Genomic DNA, 24,829 nt, shown 5'->3' with positions numbered 1-24,829 from the left:
TTATAAAACCTAAATTTAAGCTGATGCAGTTGTAAAGCAGCAGGAAAAAAACTGTTAAATCAGGCCTCCGTCTGGATTCAGTGTAATGTATTAATTTGAACTGGAGGATCAGAATACGTATATGTGAATAAAAATTGTAGATACGGTGTCCTTAAATTGCAGTTTGTTTGCTGTTTCATTTTTTTAAACTGCAGCATGTACAGGGTGAAAGCTGTTACAGCAATATAAAAGAAAGAACTGAGTTGGAAAACTCATTAGCAATTTAAGTGTTTCTTATTTGTATGTAATTGGTCGAAAGTAGATTTTGACCATCTTAAGTATTTTGGATCAAATTTGCCTTTAGCATAATTTCAGTGAACATGATGACATTTCAGCAGAAATGATCTTGTCCAAGTGTCTGTTGGGGAGTTGGGGCAACTATATGTGTAGAAACGGGTCAAAATGAAAACTAAATTTCTAGAGCATGCTTGTTTGAAAGCGTGTTCACAAAAATCCACTTAAAGTTTCTTGTCATTACGTTGCAAATACCTTTATGAATTACTGAAACAGTACTTTAATACATTGCATGGTTTTCCACTGTCGGGGAAAATAGCGTTTTCTAGTAAGAATATCTACATGTTGACGGAAAAACTGGTAAAACTGGTAAACAGAGTTTAAGAACCTTAACAGATCATTATCAATAAAATTCTTAGTTGTTGCTTTTCTCCCTTTTAGAATCCCTGTGATGACAAACGTCACAGAGATATTTGGTCTAAAGAAAAAACCTGCGATCGATTACCGAAATTCTTGGTTGTAGGACCCCAGAAAACTGGTGAGAGTTTACTGTCTTTCAACAAGATAGGCTATGTGTAAGTTGAAATGACTATAGCAGGTAATCATTCTTTACTCAGAATGTTCTGTAGAGATCTTCATCATCTAGTAGCACTTTTTATTTTGAGACACCAGCCAGTTTAACTTAATAAAGTAAGTCATGACAACAGACATCACAGATTTCGAAAATGCAGTGTTCTGGAGCGTGTCACTTTTTCTTTGGCTTTAACTCAAAATGAGTAACACTGTGATAAAGAGATCAACAAGGTTGACAAGATCTTGTCAGAGCGGAGGGAGGAAAGGCCCGTCATCTTTCAAATCATGTGTAGATTCTTAACTGTATGTTTCTGTCTCTCCTGCAAGTAGTGTCTTGTTTAAAGAAACTCTTTATTTCGTAGCATTTACTTTAAGTCGAGAAGTTCCTAATGGACTGCTTGAATTGCAAAGTTGGAGTAGTTTGTGACGAAGCTCATAATTAATTTCCTTCTCCGTAATCAAAAAAATTGCATATCTGCTTCCTTTCATCTCCACCAATTGCCTATAGTTACTGAGGGCAAGATTTTAAATCGTTTTTTTTGGTAGTCCTGCAAAAAACAATTGTTCTTAAAATATAGGTTTTAAAAGTGTGAAAAACAGATTTTCAGCATTGGCACTCCATTTTCTTTTATTACAGTACTTTAAATGTCTACTTTAAAAGCACAGAACCAGATTTTTAGGTGACATAAATCAGCATACCTTCATTGAAGTGAAAAGTTTAGTCCATCTGAGGATATGACCTAAAAAGTGTGTGTGTGTGTGTGTGTGTATACACACATACATATATATGCATATTTTTAATCTTGGACTTTTATCCTGTTGCAGGTACCACAGCTTTGTATTTGTTCCTGATCATGCATCCTTCCATCATTAGTAACTCCCCCAGCCCAAAAACCTTTGAGGAGGTACAGTTCTTTAATAGAAATAACTACCACAGGGGGATTGATTGGTAAGATGGGTTATTAGTATAAATATAAAAGTTTATTTACTGTGCACAGTACAAAAATGACATTACTATTGGTAATGTTAATTGTTTATGTACAGGAAGTGAGATAAAAAGTAACCTTCTAAGATGATAAATCCCTTAAAGTGAATAACAATCTTACAGCATGTCACAAATGCACTAACTTTTACGAGACTTTCTTGTAAATATCCAAATATCAATATATTCAGAAGTGAAAAATAACAGAATAACAAAATACCTATTTCTTAATTCTCCAAGTCTTTAAAGGTAAATTCTAAACATTTCTCTAACAGGTACCTTATTTCTTATTACACATGCCTTTGAAGTTAGAATGGTAATAATTGTTAGCTGGATATGTGGAGATATAAATTATGTTCATGGTGAACATCTTATTTCTTAAGAGCAAAAAAAGATAGTATCAGCCAGACAATTTTTCCTTTAAATGGAATTCAGACATAACAGTCAGGTAAATGGAGACAAAGCCTTTCAAAATGTTTTTCAGAGATCAAATAATGAGGAAAAGAGTACAGACTGACTAGGGTGGTAAGTGATGCTAAAAAAACAGAGTATGTGTTGTTGCTGCCGTGTTCATTATGGCTATCAGGGAATCGCCGGTCATACCTATAGCCACAAAGCCATTCTTGATTTCCGTTGCTTTCAGAAAGTGCTGCAGCATAACACAGTACAAGGTGAAAAGCAGTAACATGCTGTAGTGACTGCGGAGCATCAATAAGAGATTACTGATATTTTTTTCTTGTTTCTCTTTTTCCTCTGTTTAAAGGAAAATAATTTTATTACCTTTCACTTAGTATTCATCCATAAAATTAATAGGGTGAAGACTGTTACATGATCCGCGTGCAGACACTTCAGATCCAATTTCTCTTTAAGGCACTTTGTTTTCACAGAAAACTATATTGTTGCAGCAGATTATTATTGCGAAGTGTAGTGTGTCAGCCAGTCAGTATCAGTTGCAAGGTGCTGGTTGAATGGGTGGAGATTAGAGTGCTGACTCCTTATTTTTTGAAGTTGAGGAAGATGATAGGCAAACTAGGTACAGTCGATCCACACTGACAGAGGCAGCCCACATGCCATGAGTTGGTTCTTCAGCAAAATTTTTAACACCTGCATGTGGCTAGAAAACCACTTTGCTGCTTCTGTCATTCCTCCTACTTTATCCAGTTCCCTAACTGTCAGATACAGCTTGTCTGCTAGACGTATGCCAAATTAGCTTCATCTTAATACAGCGCTGGTGCATAAGGCTCCCAGTGGGCAACTTGTGTAGTAGACAAGTCACATCCTCTTGTCGGGTTCTTACTCTGCAGCATCTGTTTGGCTTTTTGTACATCTGTACTGCATGCCCCGTTCACCCCTGCCACGTTCTCACAGTTAGGTATTCCATACTCAGAACTCCTCTTCGCCCTAGTTCTTTACCTCTTAGATTTGCATTCTGTCTGCCAGACACATCTCACAGACCTTCAGCCTGATAGAGTGTTTTAATGCTAGCATGTGACGAGCCTACCAAATGTTGATCAAATACACGATTTTTCCTCATTAGTCCGTTAACTGGGTAGCATTCTTTTAAGACAAGGGAATTCACAAATGACACCCAATTCAGTTTCTTCTATGGTTATGAAAAGTATAGCTTTTTCCAAGGGCTGACTCATATCTGACTTAGTCATTATTCAACCTTACAGTTAGAACAAGACTAACTACAGAAGCAGGAAAGGGCTTTTTCAGCATTTTAGACCTTTGGCAACCTAGACGCTACAGTCTTGAAAGAAGTGTATATGTAAATACAGATACAGAGTTAGATTGCGGTCTCCCAGCAGAGGTAAATAGAACAGTGAGAAGAGAACTGGTCATTCTGTTCTTGATGCGAAGCCCAAAGATACCAGTCATGCATGATATAAGCATTATAACAAATTCTAGATGAGTTTCTCCAAAGCCTTCTCAGCTTTGCCCTTGTGTATTTTGATTGTGGCCTTATTCTTGAGGTAATACAGAACATTTCAGCGTTCTGTGTTTAGCAGATAGGCTGATGAGCCTAACTTTGTAACCTCTTGGTGTCCTAACCTGGTCTGATTTCTTTTCTGCTTTTGCCTGACACCACATCAGTTTCTGCTTTTCCCAAATTTGCCATGCTATCTAAAGTATCAATTTACCTTTCTTCCCAAACTCAGTGTAGCGCTATATGTAGTGTTAAGTGTTTTCTTACAAGGTTGTGGTCGTCATTGCCGTATGTTTTCTTGGTTCACTCTCAGGACTTCAGTCAGTGTTCTTCAGCAGCATAATGACATCACAGATGGTCCGGGGAAGATTTGCCTTAAGTGCCTACTGCCTCTTTCAGAGCTGGCCTTTTTCTCACCACAGATGTTCTGGCAGTCCATTCTGAGGTCACAGAGTCAGGTTGAGCCATTAGTTTTTAATGCTAATGTTATCTGTGAGCAGAAATTTGTGTGCCTTCGTCATTTTCATCAAACTGGCCCTAATGTTTCTGGGAAACAAAATCCACCCACCGTTAGCACAGTGAAACAGTATACGCGTTGTCTGATATTTGCATTAGCATTAGGCAGACATAAGTACATAGGAAACTGGCAGGGCAGTGACAGCCTTGTGTTCACTTTCCTGTGGTTGTCATCGTATTTCAGCTCTTCTACATACGCTCTGCATGTGGACTAGGAACTGCTATGTTGCATTATAGCAGAATTTTTAAAGACAACTTTGAACGTACTATGCAGTGGTCTCTGCCATTCGGTCAGCCCTTCATGTTACATCATTTAGGTCTCTCCGATGCAAGGTGATCTACCAGATGCTATTTTTAGGACCTTGAGTGCATCCACAACTATTGTTCGTTATCCAGTTCATAGAGAGTTTGTCATCTGACAGCCAGCCTACTTCTGTTGCACAACTCTAAGGACAGGTATCCATTCACGTGGCAGTTCTGACTCTGTGCTAGAGAAGCGCAAAACAATATCCTGACAACATTGCTTATGTGTACATAATAAGAATTAATTTCTCAGAATCACATGTCACAGAGTTCAGTTTCTTTAAACCACCGTAGGGTCTTTCCTTTTCTCTGTGCTAGTGGTCATCATGTAACGTCCATATCTTAAGGAAAGCTGCATGTGCATCAGTCAGTTCCATCCTTCGAGTTTTTGGCTGTAGCTGCAGTCATCACAATTTCAAAGGCAACAAGAGCATGCCATTCGTATTTACGTTAGAAGTAATTCACTCCTACGAACAGAACAAAATCTGAGCGCTGGAAGAAATTTCAGTCGTTAAGCATGATCTTCAGAAGAGCTTGCTTTAAATAGCATTTATCTCATCAATGCAAAGTTTAATTAAAAAATCAAAAAGACTAACATTTGCCATTTCTCCTTTTCCCGAACAACAATGAACGGTGGTGTGAAGGCTATGGATAAAGAGGTCTGCATGTGACATAGGAGATTGTAGGGAATTAACTGGAATGTCATGACGGGTGAGGAAAGCTCACAATGAAAAAGTAAAAGGCATACAACACGTTTCCACAAAGAAGTGATTCATGGAACAATAATAAAAAGATGCTGCCACTGACTGGAAAGCTTTTACCTGATGAAGCTGTGGTTTTTGTCTGGTGCATCTTCCCCACATTGATAAACTTTTTTCTGGTTTTAGTCAGAATGATTCCCATCCTGAATATTTTTTCTTATGGTATTACACTGTAATTGATGTCAGTAAAGGACCACATTGGGAAAACTCATTTTTTAGTATTGACTGTGACAAGAATTTGTTCTGACTGATAAGTGAATGAGAGCTCGCTAATTTTAAGAAGGCTTATGAATATTGTGACTTTTTATTCCAGTTGCCAAAAAAATAGCCTCAGTATCTAGTTACACGTAGTGAGAAGAAAGCTGAGAGCAAGTAAAACATGATGAAATATATAACGTCAACTTCTGTATGCTTCTGTTTGGCAATTAGGCTGTCTGTTATTTTAATTGACTGTTTTAGAACAAAATATATTTAACAGATTCATTTACCTCTCTGTGACTTTTGAGTAGTTCTGAGAATGGTGTTGCTTTCATAGGTACATGGATTTCTTCCCTACCCCTTCCAACGTCACCACCGACTTCCTCTTTGAGAAAAGCGCCAATTATTTCCATTCCGAGGAAGCTCCTAAACGAGCTGCTTCCCTCATCCCCAAGGCCAAGATCATCACCATCCTCATCGATCCGTCGGATCGGGCATATTCCTGGTATCAGGTACGCACTTTGAAGAACACAGGCAGGCAGAAGTCAAAGAAATACAAACCAGGTTTCCGCCTTGAATCTTCTGTGTACATCCTCTCAGTATGTATGTATGTGAAGGATTTGGCCAATACAAACTTTTACTGGTCTGTCAGTGCACTGAATATGATCATCCAGGGGATGATTGATGCACCTGTCAATGTAAACATGAAAATCTTTTAAAGGTTAAAATAGCAATAAATACATTTTCAAAAGTCTGCCTGTAATACAAGTATGTAAAAATGCTTACTCACTCAATTATGTATGTAATCAACACATAACAAAAATTGGTTTATAGACCTAGGTGCCCAATTCATGCTGAAAATACAAGATTTATAGATGTTCACGTTCCTGTCCTTTTGCAAACATCAAATTAAAGTACACACAGAAGCAGAAATATTAAAAAGTGAAAGATAAAAACTTCCAGCTGAGTACTTTCTGGGAAGCGTTACTGCAGAATTTTAGTTTAATTTTCCATTAGCACGTTAGTGTTATAATTCCTTTTCTGTTACAATATTGGAAAAAGCCATCTTAATGCTGAATGAAAATTTTGCATATCATAAAAGTAAGTATAGGATGGACTATTAGTTCTCCAATCCTAATCCTAATTAGCGGTTTTAACTTAGATTAAGACTCTTTTCCTTTTGGGCCGTTGATTTCAATGGGAATTTGGCAGAATGCAAATAAAATAATAAAACTAGGATAAAATTCCAAACAGAATAAAGTTCTTAGAATTTCTGTGATGATGTTGTCGTTCTGATGAGAATTAATCTAAACTGATCTCATAGCTGACCCTGCTCTGGACAGGAGGTTGGACTAGAGACCTACTGAGAGCCGTTCTGACCTGAACTATACCGTGAGCCTGTAATCCTCATAAACACTAGCGTTAGTGTTCAGATTTTTCTTTCTGAGTATTTACCTTGTGTAGGTCAGAAAAAGAAACCATGAAACTGCTAGAAACAGAGCTTCTTAGCATCTGTGTTTGTTATGCCAGTGATTTGTAAACGGAGCTGCCACTCCGTTTATTGAGGCTAGACGTGTATGCATTCTGTTTTGTTATTACTAGTATCAGTCTGTCTTGTGGTTTGTTTTGATAGCAAACAGTATGTCTATTTCAACATTTTCATCAAATGAATACAGATGAGGACTTCTTAACATAAAGTAACTTTTAATGTAAATAATCACTGAAGGCAAGGTGAGTAAGGTCTGGTCAGTAAGGTTGTCCGTGCCATTTTTGTCTTATTTTCATGACTTTGTGGTCTGTGAAGTTCGAACAATGCATCTTCTTTTACAGCATCAGCGATCACATGAAGATCCTGCAGCTCTAAAATTCAGTTTCTATCAGGTGATCACAGCTGGACCTCGAGCCCCTTCTGAGCTTAGAGCTCTCCAGAAGAGATGCCTAGCACCTGGATGGTATGCTACCCATATTGAAAGATGGCTAACTTACTTCCCACCTTACCAGGTGAATAAGACAGTAACTTCATGTCCTATTCGTGTCTGTGTAATAGTTTAAAAGATTATCTTTGTAAAAGTATCACTTACCAAATACTGATCCTCAGGGATATTCTAGCTACTCGAGAGCATGTTTCAAGACATTGATTATTCATAGCCATGTTCTAATTAGTTGTCTTGGCCTTGCTAAAGATGTCATGTCTTAGCACCTTACAGCTGGGAGCTTCTACAGATCAAATCAGAACAATAATCTGGAGGTTCAAGAAGCTTCCCTGCTGCTTCTTGAATGCTCCTGTTTAACATGGAGCTGTTTTCCGTTTGCTCATGCTTTCATCATTTTATTCCTGGCTTTTTGTCAGTTCTGTTGAAGAAAACGAAACAGGCATCCAGTGCTTTGTGGTCCCTTCAGTATCATATAGTCTATGAGTGTTTCCAAAAGAAAGATTAATGGAAATTAATAGGAAGCTGCTCAATAATATTTCTGTCCACTCTGAGTGGTAGCAAGGCATTAGCTAACACTGTGGGATGTCAGCTGGGGTATATCCTCCCTGCGTGGGTTCTGAAGAGGCTCGGTATCCGAACATTTTGGCATTGCAAAAATACCTTCCCCATTTAAAGTGGGGATTACCTCATGGAAATGAGTGTGATCTAGTGGAGCTAGAACACAGCTTGAACTGCATCACTGTCTTCACCCACTTCTTGGTCATTTCATGGAGTAATTTCCCAGTGTGTCACCTCCTTAGGCTTTGACTGTAGTAGAAAAATAAACCTGTATTTGTACCTAAGTTCCCACATTGGTCTGCTACTGCCCCTACTGCTCGATTTTTAAAGCGTTTCTGGCACGCTTTTGGCCCATAGCAAAAAGTATCTTCCCAAGCAATTCCGGAGTACAGTTCTAAAGACAACAAGAACCATGACCCAGTAGGGAGTCTGGACATCAACCAAACTCTCTTGCCTGTTTTGAGGGGAGAGAGAGTTTAACAACATGGACGTCAGTCATGCTGTGCCATTTGGCCTCAACACCAGAGAGCTGACTGCCAGCTCAACAGCATAAATATTATTCAGCAGCATGGATACAGCTTTCATGTACTTTGGTGCGTTTGCCCTCTCAAGCATCACCATTTTTTTTAGGTGTATTCATGGTCTGCCTGACAGAACTTTTCTGTATCTGTCAAAGCACTGTCTCTTCTGCGTGCTTTGTTTTTGGAAATTGTTGACACGTTACTGCCCAAACCAGCGCACCCACGCATTGGGGCCTCTGTTGAAGCTCATTCATGCACTGAAACAATTTCGTGCGTTCATGCTCCTAATCACCTACAGTTGCTATCTATCACTTACTCTGAATCCTTGACATTGTCTTTGTTTCTCCGTATGCCTTTGAGCCTCAAAGGGTGTGTGTTTATGGATCCATAATGGATTTCAGTATAGGCGTACCTAAGCAACCTGAAAACTGCATCTCCCCAGCAAACTTCGGTAGGCACATAACACACCTTACTAGTCTCCTTCTGGCCTACATAAGATCCAACTCAACAGATGCACATCCTAAGCCCTGAACATCATCTGGTGTACAAGACCAGACAGATGATAGCACATGATCCCTCACCTCCTTGGTAGATTTATTTCTGCAGTGGATGTTTCTGACATTAACAGTGTGCCTGGCAGTACTTCCCACCCAACGTTTAAAGATTGGTTTAGCTGAGGGAGATTGGCTGCAATCTGAACCTTCTGTTTATCCAGGACTAGCTTAGCTGAGAGAAGTTGGCTGGAGTCTCTAGCTTCTGTTTTCCCAGAGTGTGCCAAGGAAGCTCTGATGCATCTAGTTGGTGTTATTTTCCACATACCCTCTTTCAGGCCAGCCTTGCAGACTGCATGAGATACGCAATATTGTAATATCATGATACTAATGTGAAATTCTCAACATCATGTTTTTGTTCTTTTTTCTCCGAAGTATCTCAACAATATTGAGCAACGTGCAACGTCAGACAGATTTTTGCCAGACTTTACATCCCATAATGATAGCAAAGAACTAGCCCTGCTAGCCTTATTTTTTCTCCGTAAAAGCATTAGGGATTAGCTTGCATTGCAAAAGCAACAAAATGTGGTGGGCCATATCCAAACTCGTTAGCAGGTTCAAGGAATTGCTGAAGCATGGAAAGGTTGCATAAGGCAAAGCTGAAATCAGATCAAGGCAAAGCTAAAATCACATCAGCTTAAAAGTATAGCCTTATCTACAGAATGAGAGCGTTAGCTCTCAAAAAGAGCACTTACCCAGGCTGTCTAAAGCTATTTGTAATTTTTATTGCTGTATAAATAGTAGAGTACGTACTTGTGTGACTGAGCTGAGGTTTTAATGTCTGTTAGAAAGTCAGCAGGCAGTTAGTGGTAGAAGTAGCGTCAGGGGTAGATAAGTGATAACAGCACACTTGTCTTAGATGGTACTTTTAATTTGCAAATCTCAAGAGTACTTGGCAAATTTTTTTCAAATATTTGATTCTATATAATGGCCGTCAGGACAAATCACTGAAAGTTCACGAAGGTCGTGTGTCTAAGTTAATTTCACACCCATTATTCATTATTTCAATGGAATCATACAGAAGAAATGAGGACCTGTCATGGTGAACTCCCCTCAGGATCCAAAAGATACACTAATGTGCCAGCCCTATTAGAAGTAAAGCCTATGTTGCAGCAACTATTAAGTAGCCTGTCTGAAGCTGAAGAACTTGAACTGTTTCTCAGATTTCCTCCTCTTCAGACTGTATCTCTGTTACTGCATTCCCACCTTGGTGACTTTTAAATACAAAGTAGCTCATGTAGGAGCAGGGACTTAACCTCTTCAGCTGTCAGCAGTGTTAAAATGATTGATACACTGTAAAGAGAGGACAGATGTGACTCAAATTACTTGTTCCTTAATGTTTTATTATGAAGCTGTCTAATTCATGAAGTCATGAAATTATAGGCACTCTATCATAGTGTCCAATTGTTCCACCTCCCCAGTGCACTAAATGCCTTAAAGTTTCAGGAATCTCATGAAATTAATTCTTATGAGATCAGGATATGAATGTATCAGTACAAGTAAGCAAAAATTTTGCCTCAGTTCCTTGCAATCTTCCCTAAGGCTGAGCGGGAATACTTTTTGCTACCTGCTCCCTGGGCATGTCATGTATTTGGAATGCATTTCTACTGGTAAAACTTTTTCTTATTTGTCTTCTTTTTTTTTGGGGGGGGGGGGGTGAGTGGGACAGGACTGCAGAGTGGAGCATGGCACAGACTTTTCTTTCTGCTTCTTTGTTTAACGGTGAAGAAGAAACCTCACTCTTTTTCTTTCAGACAGAAATATCCCCCATTTGAGATGTTTTTCGACCTCTGTGCTATGAAGCACTTGAGTATGGCCTGTTTTCAAGGCTTACTTCTTGGAAAGCAGTGGGTTCATGAGCCACTGCTTTCTGAATAGCCTGATCCTTCCACAGATCCACATTTCTAAAACCACATGCTCTATATGAGTAGTTCCAAAGGCTAATTGTGCACAAGAAAACACTCACTCTTTCTCTCTTTTGGTTATGCTCTGAAACCTCATAGTCTTGGGAACCTAATGAGTTTCATCAAATCCTTGAAGCAAGTTAGATGGTTTTAGCCTCTCTCCTTGCATGGAAACATAAAAGCCAACTTCAGCCCTGCTTGCAGAATGAGACTGTTGAACCATCTGCAAGTCTATTTCCCACCTCCTTTTCTTCACTCCAGCACGATGCAACAAGTGGGGGTGTTTCCATGATAGGAAATGAATGCTTGACCAATCCATTTGGGACCTTGTTTCTCTTCCAGCAGTCACAAAGCCCTCACCATGCTGTGTCATCAGAGGGTCACTTAGGCATGCTCCCGCATTTGATAAAATCATCACATAGTGTCTGTTTCCATGAAGATTCACCTCCAAGTAAAGAGAAGGCCCTATCTGAAGTAGCCCGGTGTGAATGTGTAAACGGTCAAGCCCTTCAAGAAGAAAAAGGGATTACCCACCAGTACCTGGCTTTCTTAGAGATGTGCTGCACGTTCCATATCTATCTACATCCCTGCCTTAAGGTCCTTTTAACATCTGTCTTTATCCATATTCTTGAAAAATGATGCATTGTTGCGTATTTTTAGAAGTCAAGCAATTCACCTTGACATATACCTACTGTTTTCTGTCTTTTTGGTCATTTTCAGTGACTGGCTTCTCAGCATGCCTCTAGCGTATATATGTATATGTCTGTATCTATGGGAATTACAGGCTATTTATCCAGATATTAATACTTTTTATCTTGGCTGGGCAAAACTCATTCAGTTTCCTTCCAATACTTCAAGTCTTTCTAGGTCCTTCACTGTTATTTCTCTGTTGTCACAGCAGCTTCCAATTTAATATCATTTCAGTTTAATTAACATGCCATTTACCCTGCTCCCAGATCATTAATAATGATGATGAATAAAACTGGGCTTATTACCGTTCTCTGGGGCAGCTCTTTGGATATAATGAATGAGTTTGACAGAAGTGAAAGTTTTAGTTTGAGGCATGAAATATTTTTAAATTAAACATCCATTTATTTTATTTGTCGTAGTTGCTAATTATTGATGGACAGCAGCTGAGAACCGACCCATCCACTGTGATGGATGAAGTGCAGAAATTTCTGGGAGTCTCTCCTCATTATAACTACTCTGAAGCCCTAACGTAAGTTCATTTTATCATTGTGGTCTCATATTCCCGTATGCTTAAAATACCAGCGAGCCCGTAAGTAAGCTTAATACAAAATAAAGCCTCTCATTCTTTTCTCTTCTCACATGTGAGCCATCAGTAGGATGTATTCTTCAATGTCTGGAAAGAATACAATTCAGGGTTAGATTTTCTGTGAATCATGCACTGAGTCACTAAATGCAGAACTTGACTGTTACAGAAATAGACTTCTGACAAATGGACAGAGTAGGTATAGCTTTGTGAGAACTGTACATGAATTTTGGATGAACAAAAAGGAATTTTATTCCCGTCAATAAAAGAGCCAACATGCATAAACAGAAGGGAAAGAAAATTAGTTTCTCTTTATTTTCAACATCAGCTACAGGAAAAATTCAACAATATCAGTGTCAGGAGTGTAACATCCACTCTGTATGTCATAAGCACTCACATACGCAAGTGCTTTGGAATCTGACATTTAGATTTGTTTGCTCTTAAAATAAGATTGATAACCTTAGGCTGCTCTTCTGAATGAGAGCCTATTGTCTGTCTTTATACGAAGGTCTCAGGAAATAATGCTTTTCTTTTCTAGGCATTTCTATGTTTAATGCTTTTATCCAGTTGTATTGTTCCTTTTTGTAGCAAAACAGACTTTTATCTTAGATGAGATAGTCAAGTGCACAATAAGGACAGAAAGGGCCCAATTCACCCCCTAGAGTTAAGTGTATTGAAAACGTTCTCTTGTTTTTTAATATACCGAAGCCTTTGACCCAGATACTGTGAATTAATCCTATCTGCTTCTAATTCTGTAGCACACATTTCATTCATGTCTGCCCTGGAACACAAGTAATCTTCACGGAAATGAAGCAACTTATTCCATTAAAATGCACTGAGACCAATTTGTTCCCTTAGCGACATCAGCTTAGTTGCACCACTAATAACTTTGTCTTTAAATGCATTCATTCTGGCATGTCTTTTGGCAAAAGGTACACAAAATATAAATGATTTTTTCTTTTAACTACCACATTGCACTACAGCAAAATGAAACAAAATCCATTTGCATTTCTGTATCCTTTCTCCAAAGAATTCAAAGCATTTTGTAGCTTGTAAATGTATAGTTTATAGGAAGGTAGGTAAATACCAACATACCAAAGTTACAAGTTGTGAGTGAAGCATTGGGAAGTGAACTGTAGATTAGCAATCTTAAAATCCATTTATTACAGAGGTGGGCAAAACTAATTACGAAGCAAAATTGGTGTATGGGTGTATTGTCTTGATGAAAACAGAGTAAGTCCAGCTGGAAGAAGTGCTTTCCACCTTTGCTGGCAAAAGTTCTGTAGGAGAGAAGATTAAACCAGCTGCGCAAACCAAGTGCAGCTGTTCACTACGTATGTTACCTCCTACCTATAAGTGGTCCTTCACAATGAAAAGAGTTGTTAACCCGTGTGTGTGTTGCCAGCAAAAGCCCTGCCTTTGTTCTGAAAGCCTAGTCTCCATTGCCTAGGTACTGGCTGAGGGCTGATGTAATCCTTAAAATGTGCTCTAAAGTATATGATCATCGGATACATGTCAACATACACAGAATGCGTAGACTTTGTTACATATTTTATTATGATTATTTTTGGATTAATCTATTGAATACAAACAGTATATACCAGTGTTTCTGCCCATAATACATTTCTCGGCCCCAACAGTAATCTTAACCAATTAGATGCTAGTTTTATCATGAGCAGACCCTTTTTTCTTCGATCTGAACTCAAAAAACGCATCCTTCCCACTGGGTGCTCCTCAGCCTCTCACACACAGTCCACTGCAAGAGTGCCTTTCCAGGGTCAGTATTCTTGACTTCTGCCTCTCTCTTGTCTGTCTGTCTTCTATCTTTCATCTTTATCTATTTCTACTGTAGTCTTTGTGTCTGCGCCCAGCTTTTACTGCCTTGCTCCTCTTAACCCCCCGCCTCCTCTGTTCACCCAGTTGTTTTCCCTCTTTTCCCCCCGAAATGACAAGTTACTGGAGCAAAAAATGAGCTGTGAGATTATGGGAACTTGCTTGATTTTGTTTCTGCGTTGAAAGTATACTGGTATCTGTTGCATTTGAAAGTATATTTGTTTCAGGTTTGATTCACATAAAGGTTTCTGGTGTCAGCTCCTGGAGGAAGGAAAAACCAAGTGTCTTGGAAAGAGCAAAGGTAGAAAATACCCTCCTATGGATTCTGAGGTAAACCATTATTCTCTTTGGCGTGATACAGGGATTTAGCTGCCATGTGTGAGACACCACACAGGCAAAATAATAAGAAGAGAGAGAACACAAAATTCGTTACCTGTTAATTGTTTGACTACTTCAGTCTTTTATTTCAAATGAGAGGTATTTGGGTCATTAAAAAAACAACTTCTGAAGCGTGGCACCCCTTAAAGAATAAGCTTGGCAGCCCTGAAATTCCCTGAAAGTCGTGTAGAAACGTGGTCCCCCAAGCTAAGTGACTTAACCTGCAGAGGCTTCACAGTGCATTTCTTTTCACAGTCATGATCAGATAAGTATGTGTGCGTCTGGTGCTGCATCCTTGGGAGTAGTTAGGCCGTGACAGTTAGCGCTGACTCTCATAAAGTCCACTTTTAAGAGTGATTGAGTTCTGTTTTTATGGTATTTTGTAAATTCCTTCCCCAGACAAATGTTCAAATAAAATAATTTCCATCAGGCCAAATATTGTAGCCTGCTCTCACGAGCAGTTTGTTCTCCTGTTCCAGCTAGAAATTTTATATTTATTCTGTCCTACATTCCCATTTCATTTAGCCTAAAACTCAAGTAAAAATTGAACAACAGTAAGTATTGATGCAGCATGTAGGCCATTTTTTCATCTCACGTCTGTATACATCATCAATGACTTTGCAGAGTGCAGTAGAATTATACTGATATAAACTAATTGAGTGAGAAGGCTTTTGACCAGAGATAGGGTAAGACTTTGTCTTTGTTACATTTTTCAATTCTAAATACTTTTGAACATTGGGAGTACTAATTGATAGATGCCTGAATGCTAAGAGATTTTAGAAGCTCTTTATGACATTCTGGCTTCAATCACACTAGAGTAAATTCAAAGTAATTGTATCAGCCTCAGAGCAATTCTTAATTTACATGACTATCTGAGAGCAGAATCAGATCCTTTGCTTTGATTTTGATGTTCATTTTGGATATCCTTCATTCCTCCGGAAATGATCTTTTGCAGTCCAGCTCCTAGACTGAAGAGCTTAAACTTGTATGCGCTAGGTAGCATAAAAAGTACAAATTGCGTAAGAGAAAGTGAAGTGTTGGCCCAGGTAAAACAAACTTCAAAACCTAGAATTCACAGCAACTACAGTATGGCATTTTATTAAGTAAAAATAACTGTTTTTATATCCATCAGTGCAGGGCTTTTCTGTCGAGCTACTACAGAGATCACAATGTGGAACTGTCAAAACTCCTTCACAAATTGGGACAACCTCTGCCGTCATGGCTTAGACAGGAGCTACAGAAAGTAAGATAGCATTGAAAAAAGGCTTTTTGAATTCTCTCTTCCACACTTCAGTCATCATCCCTAAAGTCTCCGGTAGCTACCAGAAGGAGTTGTAAAATATACCTCTTCAAAAAAGAGTAAAAGAAAGAAATGATTTCCATATGCTGGCATGTGGATTGTGAAAATGTATGTGTTCCTTACAACTCTGGTGGACCGCAGTCTTTCTCCTAGTCGTTTCTGGGCCTGTAGACTTGTGGACTACTGTGCACATATGTGGAAGTCAATTGCAACTGGTATAAGTTTCAAAGATACGTGACCTATCCAATTTCACGGTAAATATTTACAGTTTTATATGTCAGTTTAAAAGTATTGTGTCTCATGTAAGTTTTGTAGCCCATTGTTAGACCTCTGACAGTTTTTCTTACTATTTGATTATTGTGTCTTGCATAAAGTCAGAAAATTTAACGTAGCAGAAAGTGCCAAGTGTACTCCTGCCTTTGGAATGAGTTTGACAAATACCCACAGTGTACTCTAACAAGGTTCATGCTAACAAAGTATGTATTAACCAGGTAGTTAGTATATACTAACAAGGCTGAGGAGTGCAATTACCACATATGATTTAGGTGTGCACGGCAACAAAATACGTGGAGCAAAATCTGGAATCCGCAGGTTAAAGCAGTGTAGCAAAAAAGGATGCATTACCTGTGATCAAAGCCTGTAACAGCAAACTCTTAAAATGCTGTAAGAACCTTTGTCTGTAATTACTGTCTGATTTTTCTCTGACTGAAATGGCAAAATGCAGAAGGTGAGACTGCATCCGAACAGAAATTTAATTAGATATTTGAAGCACAAAAGATAACAATGTTACCTTTATGAGAAGTATTACACTCTTAACCACTGTGAACCAAACTGAAGCGTTGCAATGAACAGTCTTTCACTCCTGGCTACTGTAAGCAGCCAGACCTGAATATTACATTCTGAACTTAACATTGCCATAAATCAGGAATGACTCCACTGAAATGAAGGAAAAACTGGTAAAGAGCAGAAACAGTTCCATACTTATCTTGCCTTAATTTGCATGACTATTTTTTCCTTGATTTATTTGCCCTCAGTCTGTGCTGTGTCTATTCCAAGATCCCTCCACCTGATCAAAATTGTAGCGTCTTTCAGTGACCTCCAGTTTATGTCAGCTGCAAAAATCTTATCTGATTTCACAATGAAACCCTGGTTCCAGACATCTTAAAAAGTTTGGTATTAAATACTAGGAATAAACTTTAAAAAAAAAAAAAAAAGAATAGAACACAGTGTGTAATAATGGTACAAAATTAGGCTCCAGTCCTGGAGAATGCTAATACCTGGCTTTACGTTTATGTAATTTTAGATATTTCAGTATTAGAAATATTGTATTTAGATATAACATCTCACACTACATCAGTTTAGACATGTGAGGTAAGGTCTGATAAAAAGTACGTAAAACATTGAGAGAGGAGGTCTTTGAAAATTTCATTTAAGTATTGCCCTAATGCTCCTTCACAGAACTTTGGCTCTGAGTGTTTGTAAAAAGGCATGAAGAGGTAGTGAAAAAATATCAGGTGAAAGATAACTGCAGTTCTCAATGCAATGCTTTTCACAGTAAGTCTGTAATAGTACCGTTATGTGTTCTAGGATGAATAGTTGAAAACATGCATCAAATGGTGGAAAACCTTTCTGAGTCTCGGTGCTGTTTTACGATACTTACATAATCATATAATTTAACTTTCAAGGTAACGGAATGGAAACCAGTCTCTTATTCCCTAATTAGAAAACAGATGTTGAGATCCTTACTGTACCTCTAACTGGTAATTATTATTATTTTTTGTTTTCATCTATGTAACATTTGGTTTTAATAGGCCTATAAAGAAAAAAATCTAGACAGATTTGCTGTATATAACCATATTCTTCTTGCAGCACATTTTGCTAAGGGAGTATGCGTGACGAGGACCTGCTAGAGTAGACGTTATTTTAAGATGAACATCTTTATTATTTATTAGACAGAAGGAGAATTTTCATTTTACTTTAAATGTACACTCTCAAATGGGTTAGGTCCAAAAGCTGACGTGTCTTAAAAGTACTTCTTATTTGATGAAAGAAACACTCTGAATTCTGAACATCTGTAAAAGCAAAATTCTCTGCATGCTATGGACAGCTCATGTGCTCCTCAAGCATCTGTATGGATTTGTTACAACTGAACTGAGTAATTGGAGAAAACACCTGGAGTTTTCCTCCTGGCATGACTGATTTTATCCTTGGTATAACCTAGTTTACCATCACTCAAACATTTAAAAAATTGCAGGGATTGCACAAAGCTCATGTTTTGTGCTCTGCTGCCTCAGTTAGCCCATGTTCTTTCAAGCAGCAATTGTACAATAGAAAAAAATAAGAAAAATTGTAGGCTTTATCAAATGCCTGAGATTTTCATGCTAAGAGAAATTTTTCTCTGCACACCAAGTGCCTCCTACATGCTCCTACAGCCACATTCACAGTTCCATCTTTGTTTCCAAGAGTGCTGTTTCCTTTTTCTTTCTCTGAGAAATCAAGGCCTCAGCGGGATCGGAATGATGAGTGGGCAGTCAAGGTTGGATAGAGTGGTGATGGCTATATGCACATCAGACATATTATCCTTCCAGAAATTTTACAACAGGAAAGGTGACAGGTCCCGGAGCTATGGACTTCTGTGGCGTCCTCACTGAGGTATGGCAAGGAACCTCCTACAGCTGTCATCTCCTAAAACAGCTCAAGTGCTGTCAGGTTGTAGCACGCAGAGCGTAGGCCCTTCACATGCACAGCCGTGGCCTTGGCCAGACTAGGTTTGGCAGCTAAATGCAGGGCTCATCCTCTGGGAAGGAGTGCTGTGATGACTCTGAAAACCGGACGAGGAGCAGTAGGATGGGGCTCTTGTATGGCTTCTGGCCTTCCATGAGTTCTTAGGCAAATCTCAGTGGATTCCTGTGGTAACTTTACCTGAGTCAATACCGTGGACAAAGTAACTTGGCCTTTTGTCCCTGGAAGTGTGCATCTGAAAGGGCGTGATCTTGAATCTTCATCAGTCCAAGCTCCTATTGAAATCAAGTTGCTAAACATTAGCATCTCTAGAAAAGGTGCTATAGGATTAGCTTCCTGTACATTGGAAGTGCTGTTCTCACACACAAAAGCAATGGAGAAGTAATGGCAAATTGATACTGTTCTTTGCAGTTCTGATTCCAGACGTTCGGGTACTAGTTGTTTGTAAAAGATGGTACGAAGCCACTTTTTCGCTCCAGAACTATTCTATTTAAATATGTTCTTACATTTAACAGGAGACTTTAAAAATAGAAATGACTTTTAATGTGCAGTCAACTTGGTAATGAATGAAGAGTCTAAGCAAAGCATGCAGACAACAGCTAGATGTGTTATTCCACAAATAATAGGATACATGTGAGCAGAGCTGAGTAAGCAAGTCATACAACATACGGTATTATCTGACAAAGTTTAACCTCTTCTGTTCACAACTCACCTACAAAAGCAATGTTTGATTTTCAGAAACAGACTATCAATATTAACACTTACTTCTAAAAAAATACTGCTTCATCACAAAGGAGCTACATTTGCTAGTCACAGTGAGGTGTCTACTGCGGTTGGTAACACAGCCATGGTTCCTGTTCCCCTGCTAGAAAACTGCACAAGCAATTCCTTTACAAATGCTTGATTATGTGAGCTTCACGTTTGCTTTCCTAAATATGATTCTGAAATTTGCTTTCCATGGACGTCTGTGCCAGTAAAAATCAATGTGTGATTATTAGCAGAAAGTAACCATTAGGGGGTCTAAACACAGAGCCTGAAAGGAATTCACTTGGTGATCCGAGCAAACATTCCTGAAAATACTGTGATATTTTCCCAGTTCTACTTGTGCAGAAAGAATTAGTTTCACTGATTTGCAGACTAGCTTGTACAGAATATTCTTTTTCAGTGCTTAAAAATGTGAAACTTCCTCAGGAAGAAATTAAGTAGATATTTCAATGTTTATAGATGTAATATTCTTGTCATTCACATTGAATGAAAATTGCTGGAAACATTTTTCTCAAAGTTTTTTTAAAATAAAAATAGATATTATTCTGATAGTGGCATGATATATGAAGTGCAACAATAAACTCTGATAAGAAAATGTACTGCTGTGTGGAGGTGATTTTTATGTTCATGAAAGCTGTCCTTTTCCAGGTTTGTTAGCAGCTAGTGCAGCTTGACTCTGAGCTTCAGCAAAATCCACGAGCACAGGAGCAGCATGAAATATTTTCACAAATGAGAAATATTGCTTACTCTCTCTGTGAGTGCATATTACTGCGTTTTGCAGCTGCTTGTTTTACTGCTTTTGCTTCCTGCTTTCTTTCCATTTCTTGTGCCAGAACTTGCTAATGTGCTATAGAAACATTACCAGATCTTGCTGTTTTTAAAAGAACAAGCAGGCTTTATTCAAATTACTTGTCTTGGGGGTTCAGTAGTTGTGCCATCGCATCAGCCTACATAGACGTGAGAAAACCTTTTTTAGGAGAAACCTCTCAAAACAATATGAACGACCAAAGGAAAATTCGCCATTATAAACGAGTTCAGAGCAGAATAGAACGCACGTGTACTGTCTAGATGGGTAAGAGCTGCTAATGTCTTCATAGAGGTATAGAAGACAGAAAACATATGTTAACAAAATGTTCAGTTCATTGCAGAGAAATGATGTAACCTATACATTCAGAAGTCTGAGCTTCTTTTATAATGTCTAAGAATAACAAAAGTGAAACACTAAAGTAGTAACAGCAAAGTACTAAGCAAAGGGAGAAGATCTTAACTACAAGAAATACCTAACTGACCTGTCTCCAATTCATCTGTTTTAATTTTTTTTTTTTTCACTTCTCCCAGTCCCAAAACTCTTAGACCTCACAGGTGAATGGGGCATTTTTTTTTGGTCCCTGTGGACTTCATGGATGAAGAAGGCATAATAGTCAGCATCAAAGGACAAATCACAGGAACAGGAAAAGAAAACACTGATGAAACCCCAAGAGCTAGGGAAAACTGAGTGGAGGAGGACTTTAGACAAAGTAAGAGTGATAGATTATGAGCTTGATTCTTTTCCACTCTGTTGTCTGTTTGTTCACATCTTTCCCTATCTTCTTTTTTGACACAAAATTTTCTTCCCTCACTTCTCTTTTTTTTTCATTCTGCTCCTCCCCATCTCTTGAGAAATTCAAAAGGGAAATAAGGCTTCTGCATTTTTAATTGCTCAGGTATCTACCTCCCTAGGAGAGCTACCAATCTAGTAGCACAGTGTCACTATCAGATCTCTTTGTTTTCATAAATATGATTATTTAGGTCTGAAGGTATGCGTCTTTTCTAAGAGAGATGGCCTAGTTCAACCATGACACAGGGGCTTGCTTCAGAATTACCAGTTGAAGTTCTCTAGCTTATGTTATTCAGGAGATCAGAGAAATGGACCCCTTCATGGGTAAAGAAATATTTTTTTCTGTCTCCTCAGTTACCAGGAACGTATCCTGCTAGGTCTCCCAGTAAAACTTCTTTTATTAGCCAAATTCTCAACTGATTGACTACAGGACCAAAAAAAGGGCCAAAAAACAAAAGCCGAACTTTTCTTGCATAGCTTTCTATACAAGTTTACTGCATTTTAGCTATAAAAGTCTCTGGGGGGAAAACATTGTAAGCTGAAGACAGGAGACAGCGCTTTATGCACCTGACAGAGTGGAAACAAAGTTGCTGAACACACATGGTGCAAGATCAGAACAGCTTAAGGCACAGACAACTGGATGTCAGACTCCAGCATGTCTTTGCCCTTTTGTGCAAACCTAGCAGCAGTTTCCTTCTTCTAGAATGCTGCAGGAGGGTCATACGTCTAAAGCAGTCCAATTACATCATCTCTGTCTGAAAATGATGGAAAACACCAAATGACAGATAGCCTTAAATAATTTCCTGTTTTTTCCACTGAGGAAAGTAAGGTTGATAATAAAACATCAGCCAGAAGGAAGCTTCCTGCACTACCTGTTCATCACTTTTAACCTCTTCTTCAGAAGTTCCTTAACGATTCAAATGTAAAGTCATCCCCTGTAGCTGACTGAGCCAGATTTTTGGCCTTGTCGCCACTGGCAGTGGCGAACAACTGACATCTGGACTGCTAAAGCCAAAATTATCTGCCTCATCTTGCCAGTATGCCTATGCACAGAATAGATGCTAACTCATCTTTGAGGCAGTTTTTGCTTTATGAAGTCTGTAACAGACATTTTAAAAACTGCCCTGAGTGTAAGATGAGTGTAAAATAACACTGTAAGCCCATCACACCCTGGAATTAGTTCTCTAGTTTTGCTATCCTGACAGAGCCGGAAGGGAAGACGTGTCCTTGATTATGCAGCCCAGTGGAGTTATTTTAGGTTCATTTCATTGTAATTGAGTACCCCTTTACCCTAGTGTATGTTAAATCCTTTCCCTCTTGAGTTAGGGAAGCTAGCAAATTTAACTTTGCCCTTTCTTCTGATCCATGGCAATAAGGATCTTGAATGCTTTCTTTTTTTGGACTATAAATTACTTAAAAACACTGTGGTTTGAAAGGTATAGTAAGTAGAAATGCAGTGGTGAGAATTTGGTGAGCATTAGCCAAATACACTTGCTTACATGGACCAGAAAAGGAAAATTAGGCTGTGCTCACCTAAAGGGATGACTTAATTTTTCTAGCACATCTTTCAAATCCTCTTCCTTGTTCTTAACATATGGTTATCAGGAAGGAAAAAACAGTAGTAGTTTAGCAGTTAAGGCCCATACTGTGAATTCACCAAGAATACATACAGATACATACATACACTCTCATATCTGTCTATATGTAGACCTAGATCAACATCTAGGCAAGTTAAACAGAAATGCTTTGATTTTTGGAGTAACTCCAGCCTCTTGTCCATGGATCTCTTAATCTGTTTTCTCCTGAGGTTGCTATTCAGCAACTTTTAAAAGTACCTTAAAGCACAGTAAAAGGTTTTAATCATGTTTGTAGCCAACCATCATCCTGCATTGCCATCACGCCTCAGGTTGTCAATACATTCAGGTTTCACCTCTGGAGCTGTATTTGGGCAATAGAAGCGTGTCCTGTTTGTGGAAGACGGACTTCTCTCCTGCCCCTTACATCTCCCCCAGCATCGGAAGATGCTCACTTATTTGTTACAAAGTTGTTGAAGGATGCAGGGAGTGCCTGTGTTGTAACTTGAAGGGGTTAGTGCACCTTCACCTACACATGCCCCCTAGTGTGCACTGGAGCCAGATGGGCTCTGGTGATGCAGCTCAAAAATTCTCATCCTGTGAGCTTCACCATGGCTGAAGCGTGGTAACAGCTAAGCGGCAAACCCTGACAGACAACAGAGACTGGACAATCCAACTACACCTGCATGCACGTGACTTCTGCTTGGATCGATTTCGAGTCTTTAACCAATTTCTTGCAGTAACTTCACTAATTCAGTGCGTGCTGTTGACTAACAGTTTTGTGAATGATTTCCAGATTGGAAATTTTAAATCTGTCGTTCCTGAGAGCTGGTGATTCAAGGACAGGACGAAGTGGGGAACAGAGAAGCGTCGTCATCACTGAAGGTTCTGCTCATCGTTCAGTATGAGCAGATGCTGTCTTTTTCCAGCAATCTTGCAACTGAAAAAAATAAATGCAGCTTGGGGCGTGTCCGACCGCTATTCCAAAGCGCAGTCACACGCTCCTCTCTTCAGAAAGCGCAGTCGAGAGTGAAAAAGGCCAAAGCCTGAATCCCATATATTTCATAGCACTCTGTGCTGATCCAGCTGAACGGTTACAAAAACATGTATGTCACTGCCAGCTGTGGGGAGAGGTGTGCCACCTCCTGGGGCCCCTGCCACGCCGGACCCGCCGAGGCCTGGCGCCCGGTGCCTCTCGCCCCCACAGGCATCCCAGCAGAAAAACACACCCTGAATTAAAACCCCTTGCACTGCCGGCCAGCTGTGCCAGCTGTGTTTCAGATAGCAGTAACATCAGCGCAGTGCTTTTCTTCCCGCCCTCACGTGAGGCACTGAAACGGTGCGGTGCTGGGGCGCGCCCCGCCCCGCCCGCCCCAGGCCGCCTCGGCGCCCCGCCCCCTTCGGGCACCGCCCCCCGCCCCGCCCCGCCCCGCCCCTTCCGCTCCCGGCGCCGCGCGCGCGCAGAGGCAGGTGCTGGAGCGGCGCGCGCCTGGTCCCTTCTGGGCCGTTGGCCGGCGCGTGGGGCGGCCGTTGGCCGCGGCGCGAGCTCGGGCCGTTGGGCGACCGTTTGGCGGCGGGGGGAGGGGTAGCGGTAGCGGTGCAGAGCTGGCGCGAGGCGGCGGCGTGTGGCGGCGGTGGGGGAAACGTGGCGGCGGAGGCTGCGGCGGGGAGGTACTTGGCGCCCGAGCGTTGGCGCGGCGCGCCCTCTTCCCCAGGCGCGGTGGGGCCCGAGCGGAGGCGCTGAGGCAGAGGAGCGGGGCGAGCGGCAGGTAGGCCGGTGGGGAGGGAAGGAGCCGTTAGGCGGCGGCGGGGAGGGCGCGCGGGTCGGTTGGGAAATGGCGGCCGCGCGGGAGCGGCCGCCGCCCGCGTGGCGGTGGCTGGCGGGGGGGGGGTGGAGGGAGTGATCCATGGTCTCATGGAGGCTGCCGCTTGTGGCTGTCCCCCTTCCTAGACATGGAAGAGCAGCACCTTGCTAATTGGCAAGGCTTTTACCATCTCGTTGGTATTAGTAGTTGACTGTAGCAAGTAACACGCCGAGCAGGCAGGTGTGCGGCACGGTGGGATTGACTGTCCGTCTTCTGTGTTTGCTCTCAAAAAGGGATTGTGGCCCTGTCCTTAAATGCCTTTTCTTTTTTTCCTTTCCTTTCTTCCTCCAAAGAGCACAGAGGCTGGAAGTAGAGACCGGGATCTGAGCTGATGAAGTTCTTCACGAAGAACAACACGTGCAGTATGTATTACATAATAAATCATTAAAAACGAAGTCTTGAGCGAGAATAATTTCAATTTGCCAATTATATTTGGCGATTAAACTGCTGAGATTAGATTTATTGTCACTGAGATTAAGGTATAAGCTTGCTTTTTTA

General features: G+C 40.2%; 1 protein-coding gene and 1 non-coding gene across 3 annotated transcripts in view; both read left to right on the top strand.

Moving 5' to 3' along the window:
- The window catches only part of LOC104144068 (N-deacetylase and N-sulfotransferase 3), a 311,719-nt gene extending 291,825 nt beyond the window's left edge, over nt 1-19,894 (top strand). For both annotated transcript variants that reach the window (XM_068941749.1, XM_068941748.1), the window contains 7 exons: nt 715-811; nt 1,672-1,795; nt 5,874-6,048; nt 7,367-7,537; nt 12,114-12,223; nt 14,338-14,440; nt 15,621-19,894. In XM_068941749.1, the coding sequence (XP_068797850.1) occupies nt 715-811; nt 1,672-1,795; nt 5,874-6,048; nt 7,367-7,537; nt 12,114-12,223; nt 14,338-14,440; nt 15,621-15,740 (900 nt within the window). In that variant the 3' untranslated portion in view covers nt 15,741-19,894. The remainder of the gene's footprint in view (nt 1-714; nt 812-1,671; nt 1,796-5,873; nt 6,049-7,366; nt 7,538-12,113; nt 12,224-14,337; nt 14,441-15,620) is intronic.
- A 4,475-nt stretch (nt 19,895-24,369) lies between these two features.
- On the top strand, nt 24,370-24,500 carry LOC138067289 (small nucleolar RNA SNORA24). The gene has a single exon (XR_011141170.1). It is a non-coding gene; the product is annotated as a small nucleolar RNA SNORA24 (small nucleolar RNA).
- Nucleotides 24,501-24,829: the final 329 nt, after the last annotated feature.

This window comes from Struthio camelus, chromosome 4, assembly GCF_040807025.1.
Source record: "Struthio camelus isolate bStrCam1 chromosome 4, bStrCam1.hap1, whole genome shotgun sequence".
In the NCBI taxonomy this organism is placed as follows: domain Eukaryota; kingdom Metazoa; phylum Chordata; class Aves; order Struthioniformes; family Struthionidae; genus Struthio; species Struthio camelus.
The sequence above is the reverse complement of the archived record's forward strand: the minus strand, read 5'-3'. Positions and strand labels throughout refer to the sequence as shown.